This window comes from Xyrauchen texanus, chromosome 29, assembly GCF_025860055.1.
Source record: "Xyrauchen texanus isolate HMW12.3.18 chromosome 29, RBS_HiC_50CHRs, whole genome shotgun sequence".
Classification (NCBI taxonomy): domain Eukaryota; kingdom Metazoa; phylum Chordata; class Actinopteri; order Cypriniformes; family Catostomidae; genus Xyrauchen; species Xyrauchen texanus.
This window is the reverse complement of record NC_068304.1, coordinates 7,804,914-7,822,455: the sequence shown is the minus strand read 5'-3', so window position 1 is coordinate 7,822,455 and position 17,542 is coordinate 7,804,914. Positions and strand designations below refer to the sequence as shown.

At 41.9% G+C, this 17,542-nt stretch overlaps 1 protein-coding gene across 2 annotated transcripts in view; it reads right to left on the bottom strand.

Annotated features, from left to right (window-relative positions):
- The window catches only part of LOC127622845 (von Willebrand factor A domain-containing protein 7-like), a 35,590-nt gene that overhangs the window by 16,774 nt on the left and 1,274 nt on the right, over positions 1–17,542 (bottom strand). Inside the window, exons 2-7 of one of the 2 annotated variants that reach the window (XM_052096954.1) lie at positions 17,065–17,349; positions 16,133–16,369; positions 11,870–11,966; positions 11,494–11,625; positions 10,869–11,064; positions 9,315–9,490 (exon numbers count right to left, since the gene is read on the bottom strand). In XM_052096954.1, the coding sequence (XP_051952914.1) occupies positions 9,315–9,490; positions 10,869–11,064; positions 11,494–11,625; positions 11,870–11,966; positions 16,133–16,369; positions 17,065–17,298 (1,072 nt within the window). In that variant the 5' untranslated portion in view covers positions 17,299–17,349. The remainder of the gene's footprint in view (positions 1–9,314; positions 9,491–10,868; positions 11,065–11,493; positions 11,626–11,869; positions 11,967–16,132; positions 16,370–17,064; positions 17,350–17,542) is intronic. The other variant, XM_052096955.1, reaches the window with a different exon arrangement.

Genomic DNA, 17,542 nt, shown 5'->3' with positions numbered 1-17,542 from the left:
AATGATGTCTGGCTACGCTAGTAGGAAATCACTGAAGATAATGATAAAGAGGTGTGTGACTTTGCAAAAATGATGTCAGACACTGTAATATGCTCTGGCCCCCTCCCTGCTTGTCAGGTGACAATGTTAATAGTAGAGTCACTGACTGGCTGGATGTCTAGAGAAAAGAATAGGATTTATAGACAATTGGAAGAGTTTTTGGGGTAGACCTGGCCTGTTAAAGAGAGGAGGAGGTGTTGCTACAATTTACAGTGAAGTTTTTGGTGTTACTCAGAGGACATGATATTACTTTTAAGTCTTTTGAACTAATAATGCTTAATGTGACACAGTCAGATATAGATATAAATAAAAAAAAAAAACTCTTTTACCCTTGCTACAGTATATAGATCACCCAGGCCTTATTCTTATTTCCTTGGTGAATTTGAATTTTTTACATTTTGTAGTTACTGTAGATAGAGCTTTAATTGTTGGTGACTTCAACATTCACAAAGTGGAAAAGACAAATTGGGATTAGCATTTATCGATATTCTCAACTCTCTTGGTCAACTCATCGGCTTAATCATAAGCTAGATTTATTTAGTCTCTTGTATGCTGCGATCAGCTAATGTTACTCAATCTACACCATGCTATAGTTCAGGTAGAACTATTCTTTCGACCACTAAAGATAGCTTCACTAATAATCTTCCAGATCTATCTCATACACTCAGTAAACACCAAAGCCTAGAAGAACTTGATGAAATAACAGAAAATATAAATACAGTTATCTTTAGCACTCTTGATAGTGTTGCCCCCCTTCAATTAAAGAAAAAAGCCCTGCACCATGGTACAATAATCATATTCATGCTCTCAAGAGAGCCGCTCGAAAAATGTAGCACAAGTGGAAGAATAGAAAATTAGAGGTATTTCGCAGCATGAAAAATATGCCAGTTCAGCATATTTTTGCAAGCTCATAAAAAATAACCACATCAATCCTTGGTGTTTATTCAGTACTGTGGCTAAATTGGTTAGGAATAAAGCCTCAACAGAACCAGATATTCAGTTGCATCACAAGAGTAATGACTTCATGAATTTCTTTACTGATAAAATTTTAATAATCAGTAATAAAATTGGAATTATGCAATCATCTGTCACAGTGTAACGTTAAGCGGGCGGAGGCAGACGAGGAGTGAGGATCTACTCGCGGGTTTATTGAACAATAGTGAAAACAAGGCAAACAGGAACAAAGAAAACATCCACGGTGGGAAAACTGAAACTAAAACACAAAAACATTCAAGGGCACATGAACTGGGATGAACACGACAAGACAGGCACGACAACCACTTCCAAACATGAGCAAACATCAGAACAAGCAAATCATCAGAACAACGAACGACAAGGGAATGGAGGAACAGTGGGATTTAAGTACACAGGCATGATGATGACCAAACAACAATCAGGTGAGCACAATAACACAGTGATGAGGGCCGGGAATCATGGTGATTGAAGTCTGTGATGGCGATACAAGAAACACGGGGCAGACAACCAGGGATTGTAACACAGTACCTCAGAAAACAGTGTCTCATAATTTTCCTCATGTGCAACTTCAATCCTTCGTTGTCATAGGTCATGAAGAGCTAACACAACTTATCAAAACATCAAAAGACACAACATGTTTGTTAGATCCAATACCAAATAAGCTCTTAAAAGAGGAATTCCCTGTAATCTCAAAACCTCTTTTTAATAATATTAATTCCTCGCTCGCCTTAGGATATGTCCCAAGAAACTTTAAAATGGCTGTTATCAAACCACTTATTAAGAAGCCACAGCTTGATCCTGGCAAACTGGCTGATTATAGACAGATTTCAAATCTACCATTTATGTTGAAAATACTAGAAAAGGTTGTATCCTCCCAAATATGTTAATTTCTACAGAGAAATCGTATATATGAAACAATTCAGTCAGGATTTAGGCCTCATCACAGTACAGAGACTGGTCTTATCAGAGTTACAAATGACTTGCTCTTATCATCTGATCGTGGCTGCATTTCACTCCTAGTGCTTTTAGATCTTAGTGCTGCATTCAACATGATAGATCACAATATTCTCTTGAACAGGGTAAAGAATTATCTGGGCATTTGTGGAGATGCATTAGCATGGTTTAGGTCCTATTTAGCAGACCACTACCACTTTGTCTATGTAAATGAGGAATTGTCAAACCAAACAAAAGTATGGAGTGCCACAGGGATCAGTTTTAGGGCCTCTGCTTTTCTCATTATATATGCTTCCCCTGGGAGATATTATCAGGAATTGTGGAATAAGTTTCAACAATAATACCCAACATTCTATTTCTTCAAAACCTGATGATATTTCACAATTCTCCAAATTAGCAGAGCGTATCAATGAAATTGGATGATCCAAAGTTTGGATGGCCAGAAATGTCCTTCTACTCAATTCCTACAAACCAGAGGTACTAATTATTGGACCAAAAACCTCTAAAATAAACAGCTAAAATATAATTTGACTCTCAATGGATGTACTGTTAACATTGTCTTCAACAGCGAAGAACTTATGTGTTATATTTGATACCAATCTGTCCTTTGAAAATCTAATTACCAATGTTTGTAGAACAGCATTCTTTCACCTAAGAAATATTGCTAAATTATGACACATGCTCTCTATTGCTGATGCAAATTAACAAATTAATGCAATCATAATTTCAAGACTAGATTATTGTAATGCATTACTGGGAGGATGTCCAGCAAGAAGAATAAATCAACTTCAATTGGTTCAAAATGCAGCAGCCAGAGTTCTGACAAGAACAAGAAATATGATCATATTAGCCCCATTTTATCATCGTTATGTTGGCTACCCGTTAAATTTCTGATTAATTTTAAAATTCTGTTAACTACATACAAAGCTTTGAATGTTCTAGCTCCGAGCACTTAAGTGACCTTCTACCATGCTATATTCCATCATATTCATTACAATCGCAAAATTCTGGCCTGTTAATAGATCCTAGAATATCAAAATCCACAAAAGGAGGTAGATCATTTTCTAATTCGGCTCCTAAACTATAGAAAAGTCTCCCTAACAGATGCAGACACACTCACTCAGTTTATGTCTAGACAAAAGACTCTGCTTTGTGTTGGACATCACTGCCCTAACCCATTCACATTCCATGTGAAGAAAGACAGTCCACTTGACATTTTGACATTTTAGAAAAAATAGATTGTGTGCCAAATACAAAATTATAAAGACCACATTCCCCATTAGTACAACAATCAAGCCCTGAACTTCCCCACAAGAACCAAACAAACAGAAAAAAGAAAAACACGCACATTAACCCCGTGTATGACTGCGCCAACTGGCGTCCATCCCTCTAAACACAAACTGTCCATGAATGCCTACCAGATTCTCTGCGACAACTTTGCCGTTGGATTGCTCAAGTCCAGTGTTTCTGTACAAATTTTGTGAGGCATAATTACATAACAGAAAATACTCTGTAAAGCAAACTCCAGCCAATAGGCAGAATAAACACAAAGAACGTGTAGATTAATTCACAGAAATGTCTCGAAGGTGTGTTCCTCCACAAAACAAGCACCAGCCTCTTGCGGAACCAGCACAAAAAAGAAAAAAAGGGCCGTTCAGTTTTCTCAGACAGTCAAATTAATGTTTAATGAACCGACTGTTTCATAAGTGCAGCAGATGACCTAATCCTTCCAACATCCTGCACAAAATACTCTACAAAATGAACTCCAGCCAACAGGATGCATAAACACAAAGAATGAGCAGATTCATCCACAACTGTCCCAAAGGAGTGTTATTCCACAAAACAGACTCCAGCTGCTAGGCGGAACCAGCACAAAAAAACCAAAACAAAACCAGTTTCCATGGATGGTCAAGTATATGTTCAGCAAGACAAGCTCACTTGGAGGCAATGTTAGAAACACACCATGATTCTTCCATCCATTAATTATATGAAAGACATCGCTTTCTGTGGGCATGCAAATACCCTGAGGCCATCCTTAGTATCCATTCTCAATTTGGCCGAGAACATCAGTGCAATAGCGATCTTCCATTGATGTAAGTGCATTCCTTGAATCGATCACGTTACTCTCTAGTTGAATTCTCAAATTCTGAGAACAAGAACATGCTGTGGTTCTTCCAAGAAAGCCTTCTTTTGCTCCTTGTCTCACGTAACACAAGATCTTTATCAGATGATCTCAGAAATTTGGGCAGAATTTATGGGCCTGTCTCCCTCAGTCAATCTCAGAGTCGGAACACTGTGAGCTCGCTCGATTTCCAGCTTATGGCCTGTTATGTCAAGCAGACTCGGGAAGAGCTCATCTAGTAATTTCACCATATCGGTTACCTTCTTTATGCTCAGGAATTCCAACAATTTGGACGTTGTTTTGCGATTACGATTCTCAAGGTCTTACAGCTTTTCCCAAATGCGTTCCAAGTCTGTCTTGGTTTCTTGCGGATTAGCAGCTAATTCCCTCTCTGATGACTCCAGATAATCGATCCGCCTCGCAACATCCAACAATCTTGTAACCAACTCAGTGAATTTCACTGTAATCGATCAACGTATTACAGCAAGATCCTCCAGGTCAGCAACGACTTGTGTCAGTATTACAGATATGCTCGACAGTTGCCGCTGGATTTCTCCTGCCGCCCCATCCAAACCGAATCCCTGGTCTGCGGGCCTGTCAGAGGTACCAGCTTCAGGACGTAAGTGTCTTACTATCTCAAGAGCCCGAGGATTTAGAATTTTTGGACATGTTGACTTCTTTGAACAGTTGTATCGAATCTCACTGTTCTAAGACATAAAAATTATTAAAAACTAGCAAAGTGCGCAGAGCTCATCGTTCACACGTCTGACCCCCACATGGCATCACTCGACTCTCATAAATACTTTTTAATGTCCCCACAGGTGGACAATTTAGATTTTTTCAACATTCTGCCCTGCCAGCATAGTTTAACAAACAAAACTGTCACAGTTCTCACTGCTTAAAATTGCTTTAATGTATAATCACATCAAAGTTTAAGCGGAGCTCACCTTTAAGCAGCCAACCCTCACAAAGCGTCACATGACTCCGACTCAGTGTAATCTTAAACCATTCGCAACTGTGGTTGTGAAAGTAGTATTATACATATAAGTGCTTGTTATTTAGGGGGGTAATTCAACTTCAGTCTACATATCGGCAACCGTATGAATATTTATTAGGTAGCCTTCACAAGAAATGTTTGGGCTCACTTCTGAATGTAGGTGAATGAGTGCTCTTTAGGTTATGACTCGTGAATGGATAGATGCCATGTTTAGGTCGTAAAGCCTTGTGAACGTGTTTTGTGAAGACCAGCCTGCTGCCAGACATATGTCTTGTAAGGACACACCAATTGTCCATGCCCACAAAGAGGCCATGCCTCTAGTTGAATGTGCTTTTAAACCAATAGGGCAATTCACACCCTGTGATTCATAAGCGAGGGTGATTGCATAAGCAATCCAGTGAGAGAGCCTTTGTTTGGAGATGGACATGCCTTTTCTATGACCTCCATTACAAATAAAGAGCTGATTTGATAGCCTAAACTGACGGGTAAGCTCTACATACGTGTGTAATACTGCACCGGGCATAACAAGTGTATGGTTTGTTCTTCATTTGAATTAAACAGTGGGGTAAAAAAGGCATGCAATTGAACCACCTGAGCCCTGAAGGGCATTGATAAAACCTTTTCTAGGTTTAATGGTGGCCTTTGAAAGATCGGGTCTGAACTCCAGACATGAGCTGTCGACCAACAGCACATGCCACCCACCCGTTTAAATGATGCCAAATTCAACAGGAGTGCGTCCTTTAGAGAGAATGCATGCAACTCAGCTGATTCCAATGGCTCGAACGGTGGTCCCATGAGTGCTTTCAGCACCAGATTTAAGTCCCAAGTCGGCACTTTAGCAGGACATGGGGGGTTAAAATGCCTCGTTCCTCTTAGGAACTTGATGAGAAGATCATGTCTGCCTATAGAGCAGCCAGCCTCTGGGGTGTTATATCCTGAGATAGTTGCTACATAAACCTTAAGCTATGACGGGGTAATCCTTGAATCCAACCGTTCTTGAAGGAATGTGAGAATCTCAGCTTTAGAGCATTTCACCAGGTACTTCACCAACTATCAAACACAAACCATTTCAGAGCATAGATGCATCTCGTGGATGGTGCTCTAGCCTGTAATATGTTACAAATAATGTTCAGGCAATTCTGCCTTGTTCGGTGTGTTACGTTCAGGGGCCACATATGCATACGCCGTAGGGGAGTTCTCGCCGCTACCATCCACCCCAACGGAGCGGCCGTGGCCATCTGCTGGGGAATGGAGGAGCCCGGCCGCCTGGAAGCAGAGGAACGGTCGGCGACTGCGAGGGGAGAAGGGGCTCATAACCGACCGCATGGAGGGGTCAAGGTCAAGGCCAGGGGCGGAGGAGACCCCTACCAGCCACTGAAATGTGGCGGGGTCAGAAACCGCGAGCGGGGAGGGGCTCGCTGCCGACCGCCTGGAGCCGGAGAATCGTTGCCAGGGGCGGGGAGAACCCTTCTGTTCCCCGAGATCGCGGCGGGGTGTTCCGTCGGCCAGGGGCTGGAGGACTGCCTCCGATCCGCCCGGAGAGGCGTGGCTGTCGTCCGTTTTAGGATGGAGGAGTGGCCGAGGAACAAGCTACGGCATATCGGAGAACTGGCGAGTAAGTGTTTTTTTTTTATTTTTTCATCTCTCTCTCCTCTCTCTCTCACTGCCGCTCTGCGTTGGCCTATTTCCTCTCGTTTAAATTTTACAGTGTTTTTTGGGGGGTACTACACTGTTACAGGAAGTAACCCCCCCCCCCATTTTTATTACTTCTGTTTCCCTCCCCTTGTCCCCTTCCTCATCCAGGTGGATGGGGATGACCTGCCGGCAGACGGGGCTTCGGGCACGCCCTCCCCAAGGGAAAGGGGGGGGGTGTACGTCATGCTGGGGTCGTGATTCTACACACCCGGTCCCTTATCAGGCTAATTAAGCCTCCGAGAGGGATAAAGGCCGACTGCGGAGGATTGTGTGGGAGAGAGAGATCGTTTACGGACATGTCCGTCGTGTGTGTTTGTGTCTTTTAAGTTTATCATTAAAATATAATTAATATTGTCAAGCCGGTTCCTTTCCATTGACTGCTTTACAGTGCCTACCATTAATTTTCAATGGGTCAAGCTCCATATCGATACATTTTGTGAATGTGGGAGGAGCCAGAGACAGACCGAAAGAAATGAAGGAATGAAAGACTTTGAATTGATATGCAGTTTCATCGAAGGTGAATCTCAAGCACAATTGGTACATGAATGTATGTGTTCTTCAGATCTATTGATGCAAAACTTTCCTGGGGATGGATGTGCGATTAAATCTGTTTCCAAGTTATAATTTTTAACCCTGCCTTCTTGTGTGAATCCTCAGGATCTAACACAGAGGAGGCAGTCAGGAGGGCGCGTGAGACTGGATCGTCCCAAAAATGAGGGCGATCCTAGAGCATAAATCATGCCCTCGTAATGAGGTCGATTTGTCTCAACGAGAGTCGCTTTGACGTGCGTGCAGCCCAGGCAACGAATGCAGCTCTCATGCTCGTCTGACGGCAGGATGTCGCTTGTGGAACAACATTTTAAAAAATACTCACACATAAGCTACTCTTTTTGTGAAAGCCCTGAGGCTCATAAACATTATGTATATGTAAATGATAATGTAACTCCAGCTGGAGCGCTGCTGGAACAAGTGGTATCTTGCTTTAACTTTGCATTGTCACGCGATGAACCCATACATTCATGGACATGTCTCCGGGCCACAGTCTGTTGACGATGGGGAAATGAGCGGCGACATCCTCCGTGGACCACTCACCTGATGCTGCGAGGGATACAGCGTCAACCCCATTGTCAGAGCCACCAAACATAATGAGGCTGTGTGCTCCAATAGAGGGCCAGAGCTTATCACGTGCATATTGCACAGACGAGGACACTTTATCAGGCGTACGGGGGGCTTCGATGGTGTCTTCAAGGAGCTTCAAGAGTATCTTCAATGGCAAAGTGGAGAAACTCTTCACCGGAGAGTTTTTCTGGAAGGTGTGTATATCGACGGCAAAACATAAAGGTTTCCAAGATGAAGATGTCCTCGGTCAAAAAGGAAGAAAATTCTGCAGAAATTGTGTTTTTACACTCGCTTATAAAGGCCAACTATTTGTCTAAAGGGGTGGGCTTAAACACCACTGCCAATCACAATATTGGTGTTATTGTACAAGGGTTTCAACTAGGTCGTCGAGGAAGGAATCTCCTATCCAGTCTCAATGTCGAAGTGAACTCCAGCCCCTCAAGTCTCTATAATATTCTGGTCTCTAAAAATGGTTAGTGTCCCTCCTTTAATGTAATATTATGGGACTTTGTTTGCCCATTTTAATGTCCGCCAGGTGGAAAATGTCCACTCACTTAGGAATATAAAAGCAGACCTCTCCTTAACAATCCTTAAAAAAAATTGAGGTATCATACATGTCTTTAGCTCAAATGGTGAGACAATTTATGTGCTGAAGTTTAATCCTTAGGGCTTGGGGTTTGTGCAAATCTTGAACATTATGGAAGAGCAAAAGTTATTAGTTTTGGTTTATTATTTATACCCATGGAAAATTTAATTTGTTTAAATTTAAAGTTTAACTCATAAGTCAATAATACAAATAGAGAAGAAATCAGTATTCAGGTCAAGTGCAATAGGGAAAGATTACAAAATTAAAACGTTTATAGAATAAATAAGTCAAAAACTACATTGAATTTAATCTGAGAATGAGTAAATATTTAAGTTTTTCCCCCGGGCATTCTATAGCTAAAGCCTGAAGGCAGGAAATCAAATTCTTTATAAAATGTATGATCAAGGTGATCGAGTTTTGAGTACACTTTCTCTATTTCTTGTTTGTTATAGATTTCCTTATGCTGAGCTTGTTGCACTCCAATCACCTTGAAGCAGTTTTAACAAGCTTTGTCAGCCTGTTTTTAATGGTCAGTGTAATGTTATTTAACCACACCACAACACAGTAAGAGATAACCAATTCTATGAAACCCTTATAAAACAATAAAAAATAATGATGCTTGCACTAATAATCATAATTAAAAAGTATGGATGTATGGATTCAAAAGTGTCAAGCCTTTTAACATTTACAAACATTTGCCCAGGCATTACAGAAATAGACTTTGTAGAAACACCAAAGCTAAACTGAATATTTTTATCCCCAAGAAAATGTTTACTGTAGTGCAGTCTTTTTTTTTTTTTTATAAGCAGATAGGAGGTCACTCTAACCAGGATCATGGAAGGGCACCAGAATGAAGGTGCCAGGCAGACTAGTGCTGCTCCTCTTTTCTCGGGCCTGAATGATGGAGAGGGCTCGGAGGCGGGCGGCTGTGATCTCCTCAAACATGCTGCCGGTGGTGTCCATGACAAAGACCAGTGCTGGAAGCTGCTGGACACTGAAGAGCCTGCAGGTTCCCACAAATGACAACACTTATGCTGTGATATTCAGTTATCTTTATTTAGCCTATCTAATTTATTTATTTGAAATACACTCTTTTTAATTCTTAAATCTACAAAATAAAAATAGTTTTGTGTCTTTTAGTCCATGTCTGTTAAGCTTTAAGGTTAGATTAGTAACTCATCTTGAAATCAAAGTTGTATGGAAATGTTGTTACAAGTAAAATGTTCTCTAGAATGAGAATGTACAAAATACCACCTGCCGCTGGCCACTGACTAGCAATAGCAAGAAGCAAATCATGGTTCATGGCTGTGACGTAAACCCAAACCTATTGGCTTTTTTAAAGGAAGAGACAATCCCTTCAATATGCCCCACCTCAGCTTCCTGTTTAATATGAACTACTAAAAACAAAAAAGAAAACCAACCCGGTCTCAAAGAAGCATGTTACAATACCTACTAGAACAACAATGGTTTTTATGCACCTTCACGAAATTCACAAGTAAAAGGGCAGATTATCAGTTCATAAACACTTACTTTTCACCTTGTTCCTCACACGATGCTATCTTATACCATCAAAACACTTTTACTATGGTGCATGATTTTAATGCTTGCATTACATAACCAAGTACAGTTACAAGCTTGTTCAAGTGCAGTTACAGAAGGAGTGTTGAATTTGTGATGCAAAGGACTGGAGTATGAGTCCTCAATTATTCTTTATCTCACATTTGTATTAATGACATTATAGCTGCGTTCGATATGTGTAAAGGTAGCCAGCTGGTACGTGATAGCTGTGAAGTGTATAAATCTCACTCTGCTGGCCTAAAGAGACACACTAGCAACAGAGGCCATGACTTTTATAGTCTCTCATATAGACTTTTATCTGACTCCCATGCCAGGGATAACTGGTTTGGATCCCGCTTGGGGCAGGTTGATTAGAACTGGTGACGTGACCCAGACGGGAGTGCGGTTTAGAGAGGTGAGTGTAACAGTAGCCAGCTGGTAGGTGATAGCTGTGCAGTGTGTAAACCTCACTATCCTAGACTTAAGAGATGCACTAGTGACCAAGGCTAGAGGCCATGGGTTTTATAGCCTCCTTGCTAGCGCGTCCGGCTCCATCGCCAAGGGATCGCTGGTTCGAATCCTGCTTGGGGTGAGTTGTGTAGCGCCACACACCACTGGATATTTAACCTTGGAACTGTCGCAATATGTGTAAGGAACCATGTACTATCATTTTGCAGAAATGTTGCCACAGTCATGTACTTTTCATGAGATGTGATATTCCCCCTCACCCTACTCTCTTCACTTTCTCTGATGTATAAAGTACAATTTCTAACCTTTCATTGTAGATCACTGTAAACAGTAGTTAAACTGAATTGTCCTCTGACCTGAGGAAGCTCATGGGCCCCACCTCATCACAGAGGTCTTTCAGTACTCTGAAGGTTGCTGAGGTTGCTAGAAAAGCAGCCTCTTTATGGAGGTAGTGATGAGGGGAGAACAGAGGAGAGGTGCTGTCCTTATTGATGCCTCCCTCAGCTCCCTGGTGACGACTGCTGTCCAGAATTCCACCGTGGCTGCATTTGCCTTTGAACAACAAGACGGTCAGCAGCATTAACCATAACTTAAAGTTGAAGAGTGTCAATTTTGCATTACTAATGATTTGCAAAACTCTTGCATGTTTTCAAAAAGGTTTAAAAAACACACCAGAATACATAGTTCACAAGATGTGTTTTTTTATGTTTTAAACTACATTTCAAATTTGACCTGGACATGTTTTCATGAGATTCACCAAAGGACACAGTAAGATTCAGAAAGTGATTTATTCTACTCCATTGTTTGTCATGATTGATTCATGTTCAGGTGAAGAGATGGGTGGGTTTGCAGTTGATCAGAGCACTGTATTATACCTTTCTGGAAACATTTGCTGATACCAGAGCTACCAATATGAAATACAGTATAGAATGTGAAAACATATTGCTAGATTTTCCATCAGACTAGAACTTTATTAGGTACCTGGTGGTTTGAGTGGGTATGTGCTGAAATAGCCAGTGGTCAGTAGCGGCTCTGTCTTACCCCGGATCAGCTCATTGAGTAGATTGTTATAACAGCTGAATCTGTAGCACTCTGCACATGTAGGAATATCCTCTGAAAACCACAAATAGAGAATAGAGAAGATTTAAGGCATTCATTGAGATGGCCTTCCCTGAAATCAGATGCATATATACACATTTTCTTCCCGCCAAAACTGTTGCTGTGATACCGGTTTCAGCTACTCTGCCTCTGCCATACAGAGCCAAAATGCAGATTGCAACACAAACTGAGAGAAATGGCTTAATTTTTTTTTTATCTATTGCAGTAGATTAGGGTAGAGCATTTTTGAGGAGCTCACCTGAGGCCACAGGTACTGCAGGGTCTTTAGGATTCAGCAGGTGAAGGTATACAGCTTGCTGACCCATCTCAACCCAGTTACTGTGACTGTAGAAGTCCTACCCATGCAAACATATGTACACAATTGCATGCTGTATATTGTGTTACTAACAATGTTATGACTTGAAAATTAAATTAATAGTTCAACCAAAAATGAAAATTCTGTCATTATTTATTCACATCCATGTTGTTCCAAACACTGAAAAAAAAAAAAGAATTATAGTATATTGCATGATAACATTTTGCTCTATATTTTTACTAAGTAAAATTAAAGAAAAAATATTTTCGTTAAATGTCAATCAGAAAAAAAAAAACTTTCAGCCGAGCTGTTTTTTGGTCACCATCATGGAGATTAGTGTTCCTTTAAAGTTATATAAACCTTGTTGATTACACTTGGTAAGTCATTTTGTAACTGCATATTGTTCAGTATAGAAGAGTGTCACGAATGACGGTGAAGGTAGACTCGGGACGAGGATCTAAACGCAGCCAGTTTTATTAAACATAAAAGGCAACACAAAAGAACACCAACAAAAGAAACATCCACAATGGGAAAAGGTAAACAAAACACGAAAGGCAAACAAAGGGTATAACTACAGCGAAAACAATGATGGGAGCATAGGAAACGGGCATCTACTTACAACAAAGACCAACCGGGGAAAGGAGAAACAGACCAGGTTAAATACACAAACACAATGAAGACTAAACGAGACACAGGTGAGAACAATGAAGAGTGCAGGCAGTGAGAGAGGCCAGGAATTGTGGGAATTGTAGTTTTGACAAGGAAAGTGAAACACGGGGCGAACAACAAGGAAAACACGACATGGAGTGCGAACGGTGACGGGTGAAGTGGAAAACACGGAGCAGACAAGGAAACATGACATAAACGTGTTACAGAGAACACAGGGCAGACAACAGGTAATCGTGACAGAATCCCCCCTCAAAAGGACCGGATTCCAGACGGACTTAAGACAAAGACAGGAAACAATAGCAGGAATAAACAGATGTTCAAGGCGAGAGGGGCTAGACAAGGGGAAAAACAGACGGACCAAAGGGGGCACAAGGGACACAGACCAAGGGGGCACCAGGGACATGGAGACAGACTACGGGGGCACAAGGGGAAATTAGGCAGTCCAAGGAGGCAAAAGGGGCAAATAGGCAGTCCACGGGGGCACAAAGGGCAGACGGGCAGACCAGGGAGGCCAAGAGGGCAGGTGAGCAGTCTCTGGGGGTGTGTGCAGGGAACCAGATCGGGTGGCCTGGGGAACGTCCCCCGGGTAGGGACAGGTTTAGAGGGCCTGGGAGCTGGCCACTGGGCAAGGGCCGGTTCAGGGGACCCGGGAGGTGGCCACAGGACCGGGACAGTTCGAGGAGGCCTGGGAGGCGGCCACAAGACAGGGACAGGTCTAGGGGGCCTGGGAGGTGGCCATAGAACAGGGGCCGGTTCAGGGGACCCGGGAGGTGGCCACAGGACCGGGACAGTTCGAGGAGGCCTGGGAGGCGGCCACAAGACAGGGACAGGTCTAGGGGCCTGGGAGGTGGCCATCGGGCAGGGACAGGTTCAAGAGGTCTGGGAGGAAGAGTAGCCACTAGGGGAGCTGGCGGAGCCAAGGAGGACTTCTGAGATGGTGCAGTCGTAGACTTGGGTGGTGGCACCGAAGGAGGCGCAGGCAAGGCCGCAGGAGACCCTGGGGGCGGAGCTGCAAGGGGCTCTGGAGATGAAGCTGAGGGAGGCTCTGGGTCTCAAGAGGCAGAGCAGTGAGACTCACGTACTCCCTCCACGTGTGCTCTCCGAATTCCGGCGCTTCCCGCCACTGGGCTGATGATAACCCGCCCCGGTAGATGAGCTTCAGGGAAGCGTCGTCGAACCCGGTGTGGGTGGCGACCCCGGAGAAGAGCCGTGAGTACTCGCGAACGGGAAAATTTGCATGGGCCAGTATGGTGAAAACCGCTGCTAGATCCATCTTTTGCGGTCGGTCTTTCTGTCACGAATGACGGTGAAGGTAGACTCGGGACGAGGATCTAAACGCAGCCAGTTTTATTAAACATAAACGGCAGCACAAAAGAACACCAACAAAAGAAACATCCACGATGGGAAAAGGTAAACAAAACACGAAAGGCAAACAAAGGGTATAACTACAGCGAAAACAATGATGGGAGCATAGGAAACGGGCATCTACTTACAACAAAGACCGACCGGGGAAAGGAGAAACAGACCAGGTTAAATACACAAACACAATGAAGACTAAACGAGACACAGGTGAGAACAATGAAGAGTGCAGGCAGTGAGAGAGGCCAGGAATTGTGGGAATTGTAGTTTTGACAAGGACAGTGAAACACGGGGCGAACAACAAGGAAAACACGACATGGAGCGCGAACGGTGACGGGTGAAGTGGAAAACACCTTTCACCCACGGAAAAGCCTAAAATGTAATTATGATTTTCAATGATGTTCATATGTCATTGTAATGGCTGGTCAGCGCTCACTTTTATTCATATTAAATCTTGCCCCTTTTTCTTGTTAAAAAAGATAGACAAGCTAAACGATCAACATGCCACCTCCTCTCGTTCAGCTGGCCAGCTGATACTCGTTCATAGTGACTGATTCATTTATTTAGTTCACAAACTGTCAAAGGTGAGGGTGAGACAAAGGGACTCAAATGCAGTAGAAAAAAGTTCAAGAATTTTTTAACAACAACGTTAATGAATAGGCAATGGTAGGCGGACCCGGCACCGGCGGCAGTGGCGAGATCAGTCTGAGAAGAGCGGTAGTCTCGCAGTGGGTTAGGGGAGGAGTATGTTCATAGGATAAGTGCATGTGTTGTGGAAGTCAGGAGCAGATCCGCAGGATGTGTCTGTTGAAGCTGTTGTGGTGCGAAGCAAAGCCCAGGCAAGGAGGGCTGGTGTTTCCCAACATGTAGGCAGAGACGAGGAATCCTCCTCCAGTGATAATAGGCAGCGAAAACAGGCAAAGACAACCTGGAAGGTAACCACACTTCCCGATACGTGGGCAGAGACAGGCAACCAATAGACACATGAGAGAACTCCAATTAGACAAGAGAGCAAGGTTAACGTTTGACAGGTCAAACAATAAACTAGCAAAGAAAGAGAGAAAACACATGGAATATATAGGGAGTGCAATCAGATTGAACCAGGTGTAGCATGCGCATTAATGCTGATAATGCATGTGTGACATGAGGGAGGGAGAAAAACAAAACAACAGAATAAACTGGCAAAGATGGCATAACCGTGACACAAATGAGTTTACCAGTACATTCAGTTTGTTCATGAATGAGATGACCGATTGGTTCAGTGAAAGGGTATTTTTTGTTCAGTGGGTCAAACCAATGATATTCTCCTTCACAGTTAGAACTTGAAAGGTATTGGCTCGTGCTATGATCAGTCTTTACAGACATGAAAAGCCACCAAAGCAGTCTCGTGCTTCAAACTACAGCTCACTGGTTTAGAAAGGGAGAGACTGCAGTGAACGAGAAATATGTGTCATTGTATGGAGGTGAACGAGAATGATTTGTTCACTTAAAAAAATTTGTTCATAAAAACTGATTCGTTCACAAATGAAATGTCACTATTAAATATGTGTTTCATTGATGTAACATTTACTTTACTTAATATAATTGAGTTTTAACTAAAGACATTTTTTTTTAAACTCTACATATTTCTGAAATGAAGATAAATACTTTTTGAAACCAATTACCTTAAAAAAAATTGTAAATTCCAAAAGCCACTTTATTCATATAATTTATTTGTCTAGGAATAAAAAATAAAAAATTCAGTGTGTTCCTCATACAAAGCTATTGTATGGATATATAAAACATGAAATAAAACACAAGTCATATGGACAGCTTTTAGTTTCTTGAGCTTGACAGCTAGTCACTGTTTGAACGGTTATTGTACATTAAAGAGCTTCCTCATGTATCCATGGGAAGAAGCCAAAAACAAACAAACAAACAAACAAACAAAAAAACAGGAATATTGACTTAGAACGACATAAATTGGAGTAAATAATGACATAATTTACATTTTTGGGTGAACTATTGTTGTGGATATGCATGTGGAGACAGTAACAGTAATATTACTTCAAAGTGAGAAACATTAGCAGATTGATAATCATAATAACAAGATGATCTTTAACTTTGTAATCTGTGTTCTTTCTCACATTAACAGTATACAGTACATGTGTGTGTGTTTGTGTGTGTGTTTGTGCATACCTGCAGTGAGTGAAAGAGCTGGCCGAGGCTGCGTCTGGCCCCCTGGTACTCTTTAGCCCTGGTCAGCATCAGTGTCTGGCTCCAGAAATCTCGCAGCATCTCTGTGGCTCCTTCCACCCGCTCAGAGTCAAAGTGGTAGATTGGATCAGACCGTGTGGAGTTTAGGAAGTCCATAGCAGCATTGGCGCTTGCTACCTCACCCACAGCATGCCAAAAACCTCGACCTAACCCAGTATACTAGAACAAACAGGTGACAGACAGTATCTCTTAGTGATCCATTTTTTGACTAACCATATACCTTAATCTACTGTAGAAATATTGTTTCAGTAACAAAGGATTGAATCACTCATTTGCCATTTTAAGCCACTCCAGATGTTGAAAAAGTATCTACTGAATGGCAAATGGCCGTTTACCAAGAAGGTCTTTCTGAAACTGGATGATCAAGGGTATACAGTATACTCTAGTAAACGGCAATGCTGACCTACAGTATTTAACAGGGTTTTTTTCAGATTTGGATGGACAGCTTGTGGCAATATAAGATTTTGCAAAGCAGTAGCATTGACAATGAAACAATATATGAAAAAATAAAAAATAAAAGCATGTCCAAATAAAGAAACATACTATGGTAGTGCAGTATCTGCATTATTATATGTCTTAAACATAAATAAATAAATAAATACCCACATCACATACTTACTTGACAAGCAAACTGGCATAAGATTTTAAATCTTGTTTTGAGAAAAATCTAATCAAATTTAGTGAACTTTAGACATAACACAAGATACATTTTGTAAATGTATGTGACTTAACATCATATCCCTTTTTGCTTGACAAGTAAATAAATCACATTATAAGAATGTTTAGATAATTTTACTGGAAAACAGAACAAAAATTCTTGTATTGAAAATAATTTTTTGCAGTGTGATACCTACCAGAACTTCATTATCTACATCTTGTTGGTGTTCCTTCATTCTGCTCAGGGTTTCCATGGTGATGTTGAGTATAGCGTGCTCAGTCATATACTGATGTGTGTATGAATCCCAGGACATTGTCAATACACTAGACCAGAAGTTGGGCAAAAAAGCTTGACACACTGGCACAAAGCTCATGACCAGCACCAGGGCACACAGTCGTGATGAAGGCCTTATTCCCACACGTTCACCCATAATTCCACAATGGTCACAACACCAGAACTGCCATAGAAAGATGCATCATAGCTGCAAACATTCATACGTGGTGAGGCTTCCATAATACTCAAACATGCTGTTGATGTTTACAGGATGTGCTGTGCTGTCTTATCTTATGTGTGCCACTCTCTTTGCCTATCAACTGCACCAGAGCTAACAAATAGCCCTGTTTGGCTCTAAAGACAGTTAGCCTAAATAGCATTGGTGGCACATAACATTTATT